The 20,122-nt window shown below is 38.7% G+C and overlaps 1 protein-coding gene across 1 annotated transcript; it reads left to right on the forward strand.

Annotated features, from left to right (window-relative positions):
• Positions 1–18,541: 18,541 nt before the first annotated feature.
• LOC141589646 (protein FAR1-RELATED SEQUENCE 5-like) lies at positions 18,542–19,651 on the forward strand. The gene has a single exon (XM_074410280.1). It carries the CDS (start codon positions 18,542–18,544, stop codon positions 19,649–19,651), a length of 1,110 nt encoding a protein of 369 aa, XP_074266381.1.
• The last annotated feature ends 471 nt before the right edge of the window (positions 19,652–20,122 follow it).

Here is a 20,122-nt window from a genome sequence, read left to right on the forward strand (position 1 = left end):
CAGATTTGGAAACACTTATGTTATGGGTATCCGATAGTACTGTTGAGTTAGCATTGAGAGTTTATGCTGTAGTTGAGACGATATCGTGAGCCATAGTGTGGAAGTAAGCGTGGTTGGTGGAGTAAGTGTTAGGTGTCCATGTTTTATAGGTTGGGTTGGAACTTCGAGGACGAAGTTCTTTTTAAGGAGGGAAGACTGTAATACTCAGTATTTTAGTTGGAGTACTTGGTCGAATACTTGGTTGGTACTCGGTCGAGTGTGTGTTACTCGGCCGAGTGCACTTAACCGAGTAAAGCGGTTCAGCAAGTTGACGGTTTCTTTTATGTTTTGACCAATTATATCGTTATAATGCTTATATCATTTCTAGTTCATTTTAACATCTCTATAAACCATTTTCTAAACCTAGAGAGAGGGATCGGAGAGGAAGAAGAGTGTCGAGCCTTTCATTGGATTGGAGATTTCTCATCTTTTTCAACCTAATTCGATTTCCTTGTTGGTAAGTCAATTTCATTCAATTGTTTACACTATTTTGAAGTCGTCTTCTTCGAAAAGTTTAAAAAGAGAGTCATGTTTATTTGAAGTCTAGTTTATGCATTTCAAATGTCGGGGTCAAATTCCTTATGGTTTGTCCTAGGTGATTTATTTATGAACATGTCGCTGAAACGTCCGCGAATCTGATTTGGTTGTGGAAAATGATTTGAAACCCTAATTTATATGTCGATTCAATTTTGGGTCTTTTTTATACATCATCTTTGTAGAGTCTAGATAACAATAGAATTTGGAATTTCTAAAAAATAATGTTTTAAACTCGTTTTATGAATCAATACGTTTTATGCGATGTATTCTGTCAGCTTTTGGAAATCAGTCTGACAATCCTTAATACGTTTGGAATTTGAGAAACCTTCGTTAGATATAATTTGAAGCTAAGACTCATAGGGTTCTAATCCAATTGGCCTTGCATCGAAGTGATTTTTCTGGAATTAGTTATGTATTTTATTCCGAGTCTGTCATGTGCTGGAAAATCAGGAAAAGTCGTGTTTGTTCTTTAAGTTGATATTCTTATTAAGTTATAATGAGTCTAGGTTATGTGCATGATTAATTGATTTACTAGGTGGTAAATATACATAATTATGTTATGTAGGTGATGGATATGTGAAGGATCATAATTGATTGCTTGAGTGTGCTTGGATTTCGAAAAGGTAGGGTTTCTTCTAATCAGTACTGTTAATTGATTGAGATTGCATATGTTTTATAATTGTTGTTATCTGCTGATCATCGGAGGTTGGGTGTTGTGGTGCCGGTGTTGGTGTAGTTGTGTTGTGACGGTTGTGGTGTTGTGACAGCTGTGATGCTGTGTGTGTGATTGTGGTGGAGTCACTTGCGGGAGTGGCTTCACACCCTAGGTCGCCCTCCGTGGAACCCGTCACGGGAGGGGATATGCACATTAGGGGACAGGGATTGTTAGTCGCTCGTTGATGAGCAGGACTAGGTGGGGATGGGCTGCGGTCACCCACTGGCGGCGAGGATTACCTGTTGCGATGGGTAATATGGCAGGGCTACACACTTTGGTGTGTAGTCGGTTACTGTCTGAGATCGGGAGACCGGGGATGGAGGATGATCAGCTGGTTGCTTATTGTACTTGTCTTACTTTGATTATGCAGTAACTGACCCCGTGTTGTTATTTTGTAAAACCCGCGGTGATCCATTCGGGGATGGTGAGCAGATTATGACAGGTAATGCAGATGTTTAGCTATGGGACAGTCATGGGGATTCATCACTCGAGTCTAGCTTCCGCCGTCAAGAGACTTAGCTTGCATTCGTTGTAGTTATTAGAGCTTTCACAGTTAAACCTTCGTTTGGTTTTGGAAACATGTAATCACTAACTCTTTATACTTTTATAAAGGTTGTTTGGAATTGGTAACTTTGATATACTAACCTCGGGAAACCGAGATGGTAAGAGTCTTTCATGCTAGGGTAGTCCTTGGTAAGGTACCTTGGTATGAGTGAGTGTTACACTTACTGTTGGGTTCCTTATGTTGATGATAACATGCCCATTTGATTTGTTCTATCTTAGTTTACCTTTTCAGGATTAATGATGTAATCAAGCATGGATTAAGAAGTGTTGAAGTTGTTAATCATCCCATTGTATTAAGTCTAAGTGTCATCTAATGTACAAGTGAGAAAGTAGAGTATCTTAGAGTAATAGAAACAGTCCAGACGACTGTTGCTTTCATTAGTAAACAGCTGCTTGGATTGTTGCCACTATTCGTAAAACTTGAAGTCCCTTTTTATCTTTCAAAAGCCTTTCACGTGACTCTTATTTTTCAAAGATAATAATCAGATTTTTATTAAGGAGTTGGTCTTCAATAAAGAGTGGTTTGAATTATTATTATTTTCAAAATGTTTCCTCTTTATGCAAATTCAACCCTTTGGTTCTTTAAGAAAACAAAGAATGCTTTTTGCCATTTTGGTGTTAACTTGTCATCATGTGACTTGTCTTTTCTCTCTTTGTTTTCTGAATTTGCATGAGCTTTTAAGGATATCTTTCAAACACTCTTTCTCTATTCTTACCTTTGCAAAAGAGCCCTCTTTGGTGCAAGTTTTGGGTGGTTGCAAATGCCCTTCACATGTGTGGTCTTTGACCCTTCAAAACCCTAGCAACCCCTTCACTCACCTTCTCTATATAAACCGTGCCTCTCCTTCATAAAATCTCAAGACTTCTTTCTGAATTTAATTTCAAGTTTGCAAAATTGTTTTCAAAGCTTTAAACCGTGTCACATTTGCAAAACCTTTAAAGAGTCTTCAAGTTGTTACAGTCGTGGCTACTGTTACTTTATAATACTAAACTCTCTTGCTTAAGAATTGTTGATCTTGTAAAAGTTGTTCATCTCTATTCTTTGCTAAGAATATGTTAGTGGAAACTTGATCCTATAACATTCTAAGTGTGTTAGTAGAGTTTAGGACGGAGTAGTCTTTAACTCTTGGCAACCGGAGTAGGTTGCGAGTTAGCTTGTCATAAGAACGGAGTAGTTCTTGTACTAGCTTTACAACCGGAGTAGGTTGGTGTCTTTTATTGTAAGGGTCTTTTAGTTGTCGGAGTAGATCACTAAAAGAAAGCAATAAAAAGGTAGATTGGACGTAGGCACTTGAGTTTCTTGCCGAACCAATTCAAAATCTCGTGTTTCATTGTTTTACTTTATTTCCGCTGCAATTTACTTTGTTTGTTTGTCTTGCTTTGCTTAACCTTAGAAGTAATTTCATCATCTTGTCACATTTGGTCTGCAGTCGTATTCCACAAACTAAGACAAATAGCTACAGTCAGAACGATTGTTACTTTCATACTTCAGCAAACATTCATCGTGATACTTGTTTAATCTTTCAATATCATTCAAAGTATCTTCTCATCTCTTTTGTCCTCGTAACTCACTTTAATTCAATAAAGTTGAAGTTATAAATTTTTAAATAGTACCTAATTCACCCCCTCCCCCTCTTAGGTACTTGAATCCATAAACTCAACAATTGGTATCAGAGCCTCGTGCTCTTGATCGAGGCTAATCGCCTTAGAGTTTGATTCGTGGGTAATGGATTCCGAGAAACACTCCAAGATCCCGGTCTTTACCGGTTTGAATTTTGGATGGTGGAAACTCAAAATGGAATATTACATCAAAAGTATCGATTATCAATGTTGGAACATCATCCAAAATGGACCTCTTGCCATTGAGGAAACCGATATTCTAAACGGATTCACCAAGACAAAAGAGGAAAGAAATTACAATGAGAACGACTTCAAACTTGCCGAAAAGAATTCCAAAGCAATGTCGATTCTTCAACGTTGTGTTGGTGAGGGGGAAGTTAGTCGAATCTCCGGGTGTCCTACGGCAAAATCTATTTGGGATTCCCTTGTACTTGCCTATGAAGGGACGTCCCAAGTAAGAAAACACCGTATTGACCTTCTCATGCAACAATATGAGATGTTTAGAATGTCAAAGGACGAGTCTTTAAATAGTTTCTCTTCACGTTTTTCTTGTATTATTAATGAGCTTAAAAATCTAGGAAGGAATTTCGAGTCCGAGGACATTATTCGAAAAATCCTTCGTAGTCTAACCCCTAAATGGCAACCTAAAGTCACCGCCATAGAGGAAGCTAAAGACTTGTCAACCCTATCTCTTCATGAACTAATGGGATCACTAATGGCTCACGAGTTTAACCTCGATAAGCATTCTAGTGAGTCATCAAAGGGAAAGAGTCTCGCCCTCACATCCTCTCCAAGTGATGGAGAAGATGAGGAGGAAGACCAGTTTGCTATGTTCACAAGGAATCTAGCCGGGTTGGTCAATGGTCAAGGAAACAAAAGGTTCACTAATAATTACTCGAAAAAACGCTTTCCTAAGAAACGACCTAACTCCACCGTGGGATGCTTTAAATGTGGTGATAAAACTCACCAAATTAAAGAATGTCCCAAGTGGGAAGAAATCAAATCAAAGGAAAGAAGAGAAAAGGTTAAAAAGGACTATAAACATAGAGTCATGAGTGCTATTTGGGGAATGTCCGACTCCGAGGAAGATGAGGAACTCATCGAGGAGGAACTTGAGGCTAAAATGTGTCTTGCAAATCATGGTAAAGAAAAAGTCTCAAAAACCTCAAAACTTGAACACTTAAGATGCCTCATGGCTAACCCCGACGATTCCGACTCCGATTCCGACAACGAGGTAAATCATCTAAAGGCCAAGGCTAGAACTTACTCCAAAGATAAAGTATGTAAGCTTCTTGACCAACTTTTTGATAAGTGTCGGTTTCAAAATGATAAACTTGAGGTAATGCAAAATGAGATTGAGGAAATTGCTCAAGAAAACTTTAATCTGAAAAATGAACTAAAAGCAACAGACTGCATCACTGTCACCTCTGAAGCATATGATGAAGTTAAAAGAGTCAACAAGTTAAACAAACATTTGACTAAAGAACTAGAGCGTCTTAGGTCGACACCCACGGACGTCTCTGACCTTGAAAATGTCAACACTACCTTGGTGATGCAAGTTTCTTCACTAACCAAGGAACGTGATGATCTTTTGAAGGACAAAGATGATCTTGAAAATGAGATCTATGACCTTGTAGTTGAAGTTGTAGACTTAAGAGAAACAGTGTCTAAGACCGTTGCTTCTGACCATGATCTAGACGAGTCAAAAGAAAGGATCAAATGTTTGGAAAATGAGAACAAGTGTCTAAAAGGTGAGGTTGTTTGTCTCAAGAATGAAATAGAAGTCCTCCATGATAGGCTTACATTCCTTCAAAAAGGTATGCCCGAATGTAGTACTTCTAGGTCTTCTCCTCATCATAGATCCGATGAAATCGTTGATCTAAACAAAAGACTTGACGAGATGACATCTAAATATGAAGAGTCCAAAGAAAGAATCATGTATCTCGTGTCTAAACTCAACAACCACACCCATGACTTCATTGTTGAGAAAAGATTGTCCATAGAAAGTGTCAACAATGATGAACTCAAAAGAGAAAAAGAAAAGAATTTGCATCTCCTCTCACGTGTCAATGACTTGACCAATGAACTTGTTAATGCTAAGAACATCACTGAAAAGTGGGAAGGAAGTCAAACCGTGTTAAATTTCCTCACGAATCAAACCGAGAAATGTGATAAAGTTGCTGGTTTGGGCTTCAAATGGAACAATCGACCGATCGTTGCATCCGTAAGCCTAAAAACGATTTTAGAGGAAGGAAGTACGTAGGTCTTCCCGAATACATCATTTGCAATTATTGTGGTGACAATGGTCATATTTTTAATGGATGTACAAAATGGTTTGATGACATTGACAAGAATACCAAAACTTTAAAGCAAATGAGCATTAAGAAAGACACCACAAGTTATGTTGATCACAAAAAGGGACCCAAATTCATTTGGGTTCCTAAACTCAAAAACTAATCTTGTGTAGGGCTTGGTGAGAGGCGGCCGCAATTGGTACTTGGATAGTGGATGCTCTCGTCACATGACGGGTGATAGAAGCCAATTCCTCTCACTTAAAGCATATGATGGTGGCACGGTAAGATTTGGTGACAACAAGAAAGGTGAAGTAATTGGCATTGGAAAGGTTGGTAAGTCATCATTACTTTGTGTCGACAACGTGCGGCTTGTCAAAGGTTTGAAGCATAATCTCCTTAGTATCTCTCAACTTTGTGATAAGGGTAATTTTGTAGAATTTAGTGCTAATTTGTGTCAAATATTTGATGCCACTACTAATGAACTAATACTCGAAGGAAGACGTGTCAAAGACGTATACTTAACTAATTTGAACACTCTATCCGGTCACACCATGTATTGCATGAGTGTAATGAACAATGATCCTTGGTTATGGTATAAAAGGTTTGGTCATGTTAGTACAAAAACTCTTAATACCCTTAAAAGACTTGACTTAGTTGAAGGCATTCCTAATATAAAGTTTGATTTTGATAAAGTATGTGATGAATGTGCTAGAGGTAAACATGTTAAAAGTTCCTTTAAATCCAAAAGAATTATGAGTACATCTCAACCTTTACAACTTTTACATATCGACTTGTGTGGACCAATGAGAACTAGAAGTAGAGGTGGTAGTCGTTATGTGTGTGTCATTGTTGATGATTACTCTAGGTTCGTTTGGGCACTCTTCCTAAGCTCTAAGGATGAGACATTTGATGAGTTTCTAATTTGGTTAAGAAAGATTCAAAATAAACTTGGTTTAAAACTTGTTTCAATGAGAACCGATCACGGAACCGAATTCGAAAACTCATCATTTGGTGCTTATTGTGATGACAATGGTGTAGACCATAACTTCTTGGCTCCTAGAACCCCACAACAAAATGGTGTGGTTGAAAGGATGAATAGAACCCTTGAAGGAATGGCTAGAACAATGTTATTATCTAGTAAGTTGCCTAAGAACTTTTGGGCCGAAGCGGTAAATACCGCTTGCTACATTCATAATCGTGTCATGATAAGGAGTATATTGAATAAAACTCCCTATGAATCGCTACGTGGAAGAAAACCCAACATTTCATATTTTAGATGTTTTGGAAGCAAATGTTTTGTTCATAACAATGGTAAAAAGAACTTGGGTAAGTTCGATCCACATAGTGATGAAGGAGTATTTATTTGGTACTCCGATCATAGCAAGGCCTATAAAGTTTACAATAAACGAACCTTGTTAATTGAAGAAAGCATCCATGTCATTTTTGATGAATCTAGTGTGCTTGGACAGGTACAAAACATGGATGATGATGATGAGGATGAGGATGATGAGTTTGAGATTGGTCTTGTTCGAAAGGACTTCGTGTTCACGGATGAAGAAGCTCCCAGCACTGAATTGCAACAGACACAGAGACTGTCACCTTCAAAGAAGATCAGCAACTCAGGGGGAACACGTAGCACCTCTGCTACTGATTCTTCTCTGGAAGCAACGGACCCAACGATCGTTGCCTCCACCTCCGAATCAAGTAACTCAAAACAAAGGTGAGGATGAAGATCCTTCCAGGCCAAAAGAAACAGTCCATCATGGATCGATCTTTGTTGAGTGGGAACAAGAAACCATTGTTCCAAAGAAGTGGAAACATCAAAGCTCTCATCCACTCACTAATCTTACAAGTGATCTCAACTCGGGAATTCGAACAAGATAATCCCTCAACAATCTCGCTCATCTCAATGAGTATTGTGCCCATAATGCCTTCCTTTCTCAAATTGAACCTTCAAATGTAACAGTCGCCTTGACTTATGCAGACTGGTTGCTTGCTATGCAAGAAGAACTCAATCAATTCAAAAGAAATGAGGTATGGCACTTAGTCCCTAGACCGCCTAATCGTACCGTCATTGGTACTAGGTGGGTCTTTCGCAATAAGCTTGATGACTCGGGAGAAATTGTAAGGAACAAGGCTAGACAAGTGGTGCAAGGTTATAACCAACAAGAGGGTATTGATTACGATGAAACCTATGCACCGGTAGCTAGACTTGAGGCCATACGATTGCTTATAGCTTTTGCGGCTCACAAAAGCATTAAACTCTTCCAAATGGATGTCAAAACCGCTTTCTTAAATGGATATTTGGAAGAAGATGTCTTTGTAGAGCAACCACCGGGTTTTGAGAACAATGACTTGCCTAACCATGTTTTCAAATTAGACAAAGCTCTTAATGGTTTAAAACAAGCACCAAGATGTTGGTATGATAGATTGTCTAAATTTCTTATTGAAAATGGTTTTAAAAGAGGCTCCGTTGACAAAACATTGTTCTTAAAGCAACAGTCCAGTGAACTGTTGGTTGTACAAGTATATATTGATGACATTATATTTGGTGCAACAAATGAACTCCTTTACTTATATTTTTCGGAACTAATGAAATCGGAGTTTGAAATGAGCATGATGGGTGAGCTAGGATTTTTCCTTGGGCTCCAAATTAAGCAATCAAAGGATGGAATCATGATCCATCAACAAAAGTATATCAAAGAAATGCTTAAGAAATTTGGGATGACTAATGGTAAGTCTCATGATACACCTATGGTAGCCGGGTCCAAATTGGACAAAGATGAACTCGGTAAGAATGTTAGGGATAAGGTGTATAGAGGTATGATAGGCTCACTTTTCTACTTGACTGCAAGTCGTCCCGACATTCTCTTTAGTGTTTGTTTATGTGCTAGATTCCAAGCAAATCCGAAAGAATCACATTTTAAAGCCGTTAAACGAATTCTTCGGTATTTGATTGGAACACAAAATCTTTACTTGTGGTATCCCTTACATTGTCCTTTTGATCTCATAGGTTTTTCGGATGCGGACTATGCGGGATGCACGGTTGATAGAAAGAGCACCTCCGGAATTGCAACATTCTTGGGTCTTTGTTTGATCTCTTGGGGCTCAAAGAAACAAAATACGGTAGCTCTTTCAACGGCCGAAAGTGAGTACGTTAGTGCCGCATATTGTTGTTCTCAATTACTTTGGGTAAGACAACAACTCTTGGATTTTGGTATTATTTTTGACTCCGTTCCCATAATGTGTGATAATACGAGTGCAATAAATATTTCCAAAAATCCTATTCAACACTCTAAAACCAAACATATTGATATTCGTCACCATTTTATTCGTGATCATGTGGAAAAAGGACATGTTAAACTTATCTTTTGCAAGACCGAAAATCAAATTGCCGATATTTTCACTAAGCCACTTGCAAGAGAACATTTTGAGAAATTTAGACTAGAAATTGGGTTAATTAATTGCTTGTGATTTTTAGTGTGAGTTTTACAAATTTCCTTAATTGATTAAATTAAAATTGGATATATGTCATTAAGTATTCTAAGTGCATTGACATCATGTTTAGACCAAAAATTGACACCGTATTTGTGAGTCGGTAATCACTCAACCTCATATCTAAATTTACGTTTATTATATGTTACCTTGCGTTTTTATTTCGAGTAATTAAATGTGTTTAAGTTGGGCCAACTACCTCACCTCCCTCATTTATTGGGCCATTTACTCCCTTCAACCCACCTTCTACCCCTATACCCGTCCAAACTTACTAACCCACCAAAATCCTACAAACCTTTCACCTTCAACTCCCTCCATCTCACCTACCGATTAAACTCAACAATTACCCACCATGGTCAAAACGTCCTTCAATACGAATACCAACCCGTTCAACCACCTTCAAATGGATGTCTTTTATACTCTTCAAATTGCTCAAAATCCTTCATTTTCAATACCCAAAGACATCATCCCTTCACATTCAATTCACTTATGTTGCAAAGGTCTATGTGAAACAAAGAACCAAACAACTACATGTTCTACATATGCATCAAGAGATGATTGGGAAGTTGGTTAGAAAAATGGAGATAGATGAAATTGAAAATTGAAGTTGGTTGGAAAATTGGAGAATAAAAAAAAAAAAAAAAAAAAGGGAAGGCAATATGCGAAATGTCAAAGTGATTATTGGAAACGAGATAGATGAAATTGAAAACTGCGACGGTCTTGAGAAAAGAAGTAAAGCAAAAATTTTGGAAGAAATTGAAAGGAAGTCACAGTGTATGCGACTGTTGCTATGCTCAAAGGTCAAAGTAGAAAGGAAAGCAACAGTGTATGCAACTGTTGCTACGCTCAGAGGTCAAGATCAAGTTTGTCAAAAATTTCATGATATGAAAGCAAAATACAAGAAGTTGATGTTCCTTCATCACATGTTGAGAACTTACATCGGTGCATACCTTGGTGGTTTCAATATATGATATAGGACCATTTTGCACCCTTTTTCCCTTTATTTTCATGCATATTCGACTCCATTTGAGGCGGTTTTGTACCCCCTTTCCTCTTGTTTCTTGTCCCGGTTCCCTTTACTATGACACTGTGGCCCCCTTGCAGAAATTGAAGCGGGAACGGGTGAAACGAAGCTAGAAAGACGAGAATACTAAGCCACGCATGAAAGATGAAGGAATGATGCTGAGAAGTACTCTCAGCCGGTAGGCCGGCGGCCGGCCAGCCGGCTGGGAGCACGTATATACATGAAAACAAGGAAGAAACAAGGAAGAGCATCCCCAGCCGGTGGCCCGGCGGCCGACTAGCCGGCTGGGAAGACACAATGAGCTAGGAAACAAAGAAGTTGGAAGAAAGTTACAGGGATCTCCCTGCCGGTCAAATGACCGGCAGCCGGCTAGCCGGCTGGGAGTACCCCCAAGGGCAAAAGTCAAGATTCGAGGTCAAAGGTGTCCCAGCCGGTCATGGACCGGCGGCCGGTTGACCGGCCGAGCATGCCTGATGATTCCCAAAGATTGTTTAAAACTTCCAGAGATCTCCCAGCCGGCCAAAGAACCGGCGGCCGGTTGACCGGCCGGGAGTGCGTATACGTGTTTCAAAGCCCATTTCAATTTCTGTCCTAATCCTTGTGGAACCTATAAATACCCCCCCGTAAACCCCTTTTGTACACACAACCCTAGATCCAGAATAATTACCCTTTCAAGCTTAAAACTTTGTTAATCTCTTTGTTAATCTTTCCTTAATTAGAGAAATTCTTCAATCAATTAGTGATTGAATTTGGGTTTGTAAGAAGATTGAAGGATTTCCTTCTTTATTATTTCTATCCAAATTCCTCTTTCACTATTTTGTTGGTATTAATTCTCTCCCTATTTTCATTTGTTTACATTTTGTTCTTCTTTCATGTTTGTTTGATTGTTCATGTTAAAATTGTTGTTGTGATTTGTTTGTTGTTGTTATTTTCATCATTGTTCATCTTTTCATTGTTCATCTTTCCCTTGTTTCTCTTTCATTTGTTCATCCTTGGGTAGTTGTCCTCAAAGACTTAATCTTTGAGTTGATTTGGTTAAAGATTGTGTCTTTTAGTTTAATCAACCTTGTTATTAGATTAAATCATCTTTCCTTACACCTATTGTTAGATTGTTGCATGTTTAGTAGTAAATTTCATCTTCCCACCATGTTTGTGACCAAAGTTTCCATCTTTATTGTTTATTTTGCAATTAGGACCATGATTAGTGAGTAGTCCTCCACTAGGGCTCGGTTTGACCCAACATGAGTAATTTCACTAATTGAATTTCATAAAGGCTAATTATTTGGGGAAATTGGTAAGGGTAGGTTAGAGGACTGACTTGGTTTATGGGTTGACTTTTGGGTAGTGTTGACTTACGACCCTTGACCACCAACGAGAGTTGGTTAGGTTGTGATTTGGATACCCGAGATTTGACCCTATTGTTAACTTTGGTTGAGACCGAAAGGGAGAACCGGGGTAGGACACCTCTAATCTAGCGTTTGAAATCGACCCTCGAGAGAGGGAGTGGGATGACCCGGGAATTGATGGGGCTTATTGACCTTAGCAAATAACCGGACTACCTTGGGAAAATGCATGTTTTTGGGGTAGTTGGGTATTGGGTTAAGGATTCCGACCTTCGAACCCGAGAGGGGGGTTGGTGGGTAGTACTAGTGTCCTATTTCGAACCCGAGAGGGGGGTCTTAGGCGAATTAGAGTCGTCACCTCCTTACCTAACTACCCTTGTGATTAGCCAAGAGATTTGATTGTGTGGAATTACGAATTGTTTGGGAAGAACCGAGTCTTAGGTTTTTAATCATTTGATTTACATCCATTTAGTCTATCTTGCTTTTTCTCCTATTTCTTTATTTAGTTGTTTTACCTTGTTGTTGGTAGTTCTAGTATAACCTTCTCCCATTATTGTCGACTTAGCTAAACCATAGAGTTAAAACGATTAGTAGTCTTCCTAGCTCCTTGTGGGATCGACCCTTAATAGTGTACAACGATAAAATCGTGCACTTGCGAGGTATAGCTTGATACCATCAATATACAAAGTCTAATGCAACAGTAGAGATGACTGTGACTCAGACCTTCATTGTCAAACCTTAACCATTTTGCTATCTTCTTCTTTATCCTCAAAACGATGACCAAACTTCCGCACCCTGAATTTGCCCATAATCAAACTTGTCTTTTGCCTTACACCTTTTGTTCCACCTTGGTTGTGCCCTTCTAAGATATTATTTTCTTTACTTGTTATCTTAATACTTGGTGGTGTATTTTAAACTTTATTTAGCCATGATAAACTATGGTAAACTTATGTTTAAACCGTATGTTTATGTTGACCTTGTTACCTTGTCACGATTACATGTGTCTTTTTGTGTTTTCTTGTGAATTATTTGCACTCTAATGCTTTTGACATCCCTATCCGTTTGATGATGTCAAGAGGGGGAAAAGGTAAACTCATGCTCTTAATCTCTTTGCATATTGATTAACTAATGCCTTGTCTAACCTTCTTAGTTTTGAATCTTGTTTTGGGGCAATGTAAAATTGTCTTGGCTAGTTTGATTCTAGCTCTTGCCTTAGGTAAGGTAATATTGTCCCTTCTCTCATTTGATCTTGCTTGTTTAAAATCTTGAATCAAGGTGTTTACATTGCTTATACATTCGTTTGGGGCTTGTCATCATCAAAGGGGGAATTTGTTGGGTTCCTTATGTTGATGATAACATGCCCATTTGATTTGTTCTATCTTAGTTTACCTTTTCAGGATTAATGATGTAATCAAGCATGGATTAAGAAGTGTTGAAGTTGTTAATCATCCCATTGTATTAAGTCTAAGTGTCATCTAATGTACAAGTGAGAAAGTAGAGTATCTTAGAGTAATAGAAACAGTCCAGACGACTGTTGGACGACTGTTGCTTTCATTAGTAAACAACTGCTTGGATTGTTGCCACTATTCGTAAAACTTGAAGTCACTTTTTATCTTTCAAAAGCCTTTCACGTGACTCTTATTTTTCAAAGATAAAAATCAGATTTTTATTAAGGAGTTGGTCTTCAATAAAGAGTGGTTTGAATTATTATTATTTTCAAAATGTTTCCTCTTTATGCAAATTCAACCCTTTGGTTCTTTAAGAAAACAAAGAATGCTTTTTGCCATTTTGGTGTTAACTTGTCATCATGTGACTTGTCTTTTCTCTCTTTGTTTTCTGAATTTGCATGAGCTTTTAAGGATATCTTTCAAACACTCTTTCTCTATTCTTACCTTTGCAAAAGAGCCCTCTTTGGTGCAAGTTTTGGGTGGTTTCAAATGCCCTTCACATGTGTGGTCTTTGACCCTTCAAAACCCTAGCAACCCCTTCACTCACCTTCTCTATATAAACCGTGCCTCTCCTTCATAAAATCTCAAGACTTCTTTCTGAATTTAATTCCAAGTTTGCAAAATTTTTTTCAAAGCTTTAAACCGTGTCACATTTGCAAAACCTTTAAAGAGTCTTCAAGTTGTTACAGTCGTGGCTACTGTTACTTTATAATACTAAACTCTCTTGCTTAAGAATTGTTGATCTTGTAAAAGTTGTCCATATCTATTCTTTGCTAAGAATATGTTAGTGGAAACTTGATCCTATAACATTCTAAGTGTGTTAGTAGAGTTTAGGACGGAGTAGTCTTTAACTCTTGGCAACCGGAGTAGGTTGCGAGTTAGCTTGTCATAAGAACGGAGTAGTTCTTGTACTAGCTTTATAACCGGAGTAGGTTGGTGTCTTTTATTGTAAGGGTCTTTTAGTTGTCGGAGTAGATCACTAAAAGAAAGCAATAAAAAGGTAGATTGGACGTAGGCACTTGAGTTTCTTGCCGAACCAATTCAAAATCTCGTGTTTCATTGTTTTACTTTATTTCCGCTGCAATTTACTTTGTTTGTTTGTCTTGCTTTGCTTAACCTTAGAAGTAACAGTTCATCATACTGTCACATTTGGTCTGCAGTCGTATTCCACAAACTGAGACAAATAGCTACAGTCAGAACGATTGTTACTTTCATACTTCAGCAAACATTCATCGTGATACTTGTTTAATCTTTGAATATCATTCAAAGTATCTTCTCATCTCTTTTGTCCTCGTAACTCACTTTAATTCAATAAAGTTGAAGTTATAAATTTTAAATAGTACCTAATTCACCCCCTCCCCCTCTTAGGTACTTGAATCCATAAACTCAACACTTACCCCTTCTTCTTTTTCTGCTGACCTTAGCTGGCTTTGGAACCTTCCAACTCAACCTCGAATCAAAGTCTTCCTCTGGCTTGTGTGGTGGAACAAGCTACCACACAAAGCTTCCCTTTTTGGGAAGAACATCTTGCCCAGTCCGTCCTGCTCCATGTGTCCTAATCCCTCTATTCCCGAGACCACTCTCCATGCTCTCCGTGACTGTAGCTTTGCCTCTCACTCTTGGTCTATCCTCAATGTCTCTGACTCTTTCTTCAATGCTGACCTTCATCACTGGATTCATGACAACTGCACCTCTCATCTCCTTAGTTCGTCTACCCTTTTCACCTTCGTCCTCTGGCGCCATTGGCTGAGACGCTGCGACTTAACTTTCTCCCCCTCCACACTCACCTCTCTCTCCCCTTCCACCTTCTGTGCCTCGGTCACCTCCTAATCCTTTGCCTGGACCCGTGCCTCCAACTGTCCTCACACTGCCCCTACGATTTCCACCCATCATGATGCCTTTAGCTACCCTTTGAGCTGGGCCCCTCCGTCGTTAGGTTGGCTAAAAACCAACGTTGACGCGGCTTTTTCCCCCTCATCTTCCTTAGCCAGCCTGAGGTGTGTCATCAGAGACGGTTTTGGTTCTGGGTTTTAGGTTGGTCCACCCGCTTCCTCGGTCCTAACCCATACCTTTGTGAGGTCCTTGCCATTCGTGATGGGATTTTACGCTCTAGAGTCCATGTGAATAATGTCTTGATCGCCTCTGACGGTCTTGATGCGGTTACCTCCATTTTATGCCCCTCTGCCCCCTGTGGACCGTTTACTAAAATTATTCTTGAGTGTAGGGCTCTCTTGCAGGACTCCCCACATTTGAAGCTTGTATTTAAGAAGAGATCGGCCAACCGTGTCGCGGATGCCATTGCCCACCACTCCATTCGAGACACTAGTACTTTGTCGGGTTGTTTTGAGTGGGATCACCCCCTCCTTTTGTTGTAGACTTTTGTACTTTAGACTTTGTTTTGGCCAGTGCGCCTCTTTCCCCTGACCCGCCCCCGTGATATACTCTTAACTCTTTTCCTATGTTTATTTATCTATTGCTCCTTTCTTCCAAAAAAAAAAGATTTACGCATTGCAGTGAAGGGACACTAGTTACTACAATATGTTTTCGTTGCCACGTATGAAACGAGATGGATTGAATTTGCACTAAAAGAAAGAGATGGGGCTAATTTGCACGTAGTGGCAAACGTATGGGGCATATTTGCCACTTCCCCGATTTTTATTATTACTCCCATATCATAACATTCTCTCGGAAGAATTCTCAAAGTGTAGTTCTAAACCGCAGCAAAAAAAGAAAATGGGACAGGGTCAAGAACTAAAGACTAGAAATGACCCTCAAGTCGAAATTCAGGTTTTCCCTAATCCTTCATTTTCATAAATATAATTATTCTTATTGTATATCAAATGCTCTTTCCGTCTCAATGACTTGTTTATCATTAATTAAGATATCCTTCACGAAATAAGCAAATAATTGGGACATGAGTATTCCTTGAACAAATTTTTTTATTAATATTGTCTCACGGTATAAGACTCGATTTATTTATTTATCTTTAATTAATGTTATTATACATTTGTAATCGGTATGCATAATCCTATCCTTATCCCGGGAAAAACCAATAGATTTATAAATTTATAATTCAAATTACTCCCTCTATACCACACGAATCTTGACACTATTCATGGTCGTAGGGATTCTTCGATATTATTCTTAATCTATAAGACGAAATATAGTTATGTGAGATCTTGTTTGATTTATCGTCATGAATTCTATAAGAATATCAAATTTTTATAATTTTTAATAAGGTGTAACTAAATATATTCACGTTGCAAAAAGTGTCTCGACAAATGTGAAGAAGTCAATGTATTTGGTGGCACCACTTTTAGTTACTTTACTATTAACGGTTTTTAGGACACATGATCAGAAGCCATATATGATCTCTCACAATTCTTGTACACAATGTTGCTTCTATCGAAAATAAAAGCGGCATCATACTTGAACTTGTCGAATTGGCCAAGAATATATTGCAAAGAACGATTGCAAAGATATGTCGCCTTTACGATTTTCTCGCAACAATGCCTATCAATGTTGTTTTACCAATGCAATTGCCTAAAACTTGTAAAACCCAGGTCGTGGTTGTGGTGGTAGTGGCAAATTGAACCATGGGTCTTTAGGATTAGGATGTTCAAAAGATTTACTAGCATCCGACCCGATAATTGCATAAGAAAATAACATGATGGCAATTACTCCTACTAGCTTCATCATAGATCTATCCATCTTTTTTGTTTTGTTGGATGATTTGTTGTATTGGATTAAGAAATGAAGTTGTTTGGATGAGTATTGATGGTAATAAGTCTCGACATTTTATAGGTTAAGTTTTTCGGTGTTATATTTTGCTTATTTAATTACATTTACAGTAAGTCTTCTCTAGGACCGTCATATAGCATAAGATGAGCTCAATAGGAGAATGCAGCCCATTAAAACAGAGATTTTATATAAAACCCAAATTAAAAAGATTGAAAACCCTTTAACATAACAGTAGTCATAACTAGGGGTGTTAATGAGACGAGATAGCTCGCGAGCAACTCGAGATTGGCTCGGTCAAAGCTTGGCTCGTGTGAGATCGGCTTGAACTCGGGCTCAGCTCAAGAGTTTAACGAGACAAGCCGAGCAAACGCCGGCTCGGCTCGAAAAGCTCGTGAGCAGCTCGAACTTGTGATATTTTATCATGATTATATTTTGTATCACATATATCAAATGTCTCATCGATTTGCCAAATATTTTACATTTAACTTTCCAGCCTTGTTATTAAAAATATCGGAAGAAAAAAAAATTCAAAAAAATCAGCCATTACATATAGGCTCGATTTGAGCTCGAGTTTGGCTCGAGCTCGCGTTAAAACTCGCAAACTTGATAACGAGCACATATTTTACAAGCTCGAGTAAGCTCGAGATGGGCTCGAGATCGAGTTTTGGTTCTTGAGCACAAGCCGAGCAATGCCAAGCTCGGGCTTGGCTCGGCTCGTTAGCACCCCTAGGTATGAAGTTGGTTTATTTCATGTGAATTTGAACTTTTTCATTATGATATTGGGCGTTTAATTAGGGTCCTGCTATATGTCGTCGACATTTTACTAATTATCGTCGACAATTAATGTAAATTTCCAAGTTTGCCCTCCATAACATAACTCCATATCCGTCTCACCAAAATGCAATTTCCGTCTCACTAAAACACAAATGCAATTTCCGTCTCACTAAAACACAAGTCACCGTCTCACTAAAATATTTCAAACAAAAAAAAAGACGGGTTTTGTAATTAACAACATGAACGGGAACGATTTTAACAACGATTCCAACAATGAAGCTAGTAACGAGGTGAGTTTACGATTTAGTTTTGTTAAAAATTTATGTTTTATTATCGATTGAATCCCGAATTAGGATAGATGCCTTGATTGTAGACGTAATTATGATAGAATTCGTGACGGATTTTTGTTGAAAATGCAATCGAAAAAAAAAAAAAATAGGACGAATTGGGCCTGGACGAAGAGAATTTTCGTCCAGACCTGGTGTTGGACGAAAAATTCTTTCGTCCAGTATGGGCCTTGGACGAAAGAATTTTTCGTCCAACACCAGGCCTGGACGAAAAATTCTTTCGTCCAAGGCCCATACTGGACGAAAGAATTTTTCGTCCAGGCCTGGTTTTGGACGAAAAATCCTTTCGTCCAAGGCCCAATTCGTTTTTTTTTTCTTTTTTTTTTCCGACTCGTTTTGTATAAAACAATTAAAATAATTAATTCCCGTCTTTGTATTATATTTTTTTTATTTTTTATTTTTTCCGACTCGTTTTCTATAAAACAATTCAAATAATTAATTACCTACTATATATTATATTTTTTTCTTTATTTTTTCCGACTCGTTTTGTATAAAACAATTAAAATAATTAATTACCGTCTTTGTATTATATTTTTTTTATTTTTTATTTTTTCCGACTCGTTTCGTAGAAAATAATTAATTATTAACTAATTTATCGAAATGCGTGCGCAGGTGAATAACGATGGAGACGGTATTGATTACTCAGATCATTTTACTACTACCTTGTTCTTTGCATCAAGTCTGGAAGCGTTTAATTGGGCATATGAAATCGGACTTCGACTCGGGTTTGGTATAAAAAGAGCAAGCAACAAGAGAGTTGATCGTAACACGAATTTGAGACAAGATTATTTTGTTTGTCAGATGGGCGGAAGAGGTCCCGTAAATAAGGATGTCGATTCTTTAATGAGGGGTAACACGGCTACCGCGTGGTGCAAATGCAAATTTTCAATGAAAGTTATTGAATTAGAAGAGAATAAGTGGAAGCTTGTGATGAGATCCGGGTTTCATAATCATGCTTTAACGTTGTATTGTGACGGCGGCAGATACTTTGCAAAGTTTGATGAAGAGGAGTTGGCTTATACCGATGCTCAAGTTAGAGCTCATGTTAGACCGACAATTATTAGTGCGGGTTTGCATCTGCGGAATCCGGAAAAGTCAAGACCTAATCGGCGACAAATCTACAATCGTTCTCAGAAAGTAAGGGCCGAGGAAAGAGACGGGAGAAACCCGGCACAACAGATGTTAGCACTTGCGGTTCAGCATAAGTACGTTCATTATTGGGCCACTTATCAGGAGACCGATGAGCTAACCCACGTGTTCATGGCTCATCCAGAAGCCGTTAAGATGTTTCGATCATACTATTATGTGGTACTGATCGATTCCACGTACAAGACAAATGAATACCATCTTCCACTTGTTGAGATGGTTGGAGTCAAACCCGTCGGGAAGAGATTTGTCATCGCGTATGCTCTTGTGACGCATGAGTCCGAGGATGGATATCTGTGGGTCCTACGGAAACTGAAGGCCCTTCTCAATGATGTCGTTCAACCTAATGCTATTGTTACTGATTGTGAGGCAGGTTTGTTGAACGCGATTCCCACTGTTTTTCCGGATTCGTCTCACTTGCTATGTCTTTCGCATATATATTCTGACGTGGAGACGAAAGCACTTGATATCACGGGTCAGGATAGTTGGGCTAAGCACATAACTTGTAACTTGTTTGAAGCGGTTGTCGAGGCGGAGACCGAAGATAAGTTTAATGTGGCGTAGGGCAATTTGGCAAGGCAATGGGCGGGAGTGGCGGCTTATATTGAGAGAGGCAATGGTTCCCGCACTTGGAAAAATGGGCCAAGTATAGAACGAACAAGATAACTCATTTTGAGAACACTTCTACATTCCGGATTGAGTCGGCTCATGCGAATTTGAAGAGATGGTTGAATAGCGCGAAACTGGCCGTTGATAGCATCTGGATTCGATTTCATTCTTTGATGGAAACGCAACATGTTGAGATCCGACACTCGTTGGAGTTATCTAGATCGAGGCGGTTGACGGGGATTCAGTGATTATTTTCCAGACTTTCTTATAAAATATCAAAGAATGCCATCATTGAATTGCGTGAAGAATTCGCAAGAGGTGCCAAGATGACGGAAGATGCCTTGATGATCGATTGCGGTTGTGTAAAGGCTACTACACTTGGTTTGTTATGTGCTTGTTCACTTCATCGCATTGCTAGATTATTGT

This window comes from Silene latifolia, chromosome 7, assembly GCF_048544455.1.
Source record: "Silene latifolia isolate original U9 population chromosome 7, ASM4854445v1, whole genome shotgun sequence".
Taxonomy (NCBI): Eukaryota; Viridiplantae; Streptophyta; class Magnoliopsida; order Caryophyllales; family Caryophyllaceae; genus Silene; species Silene latifolia.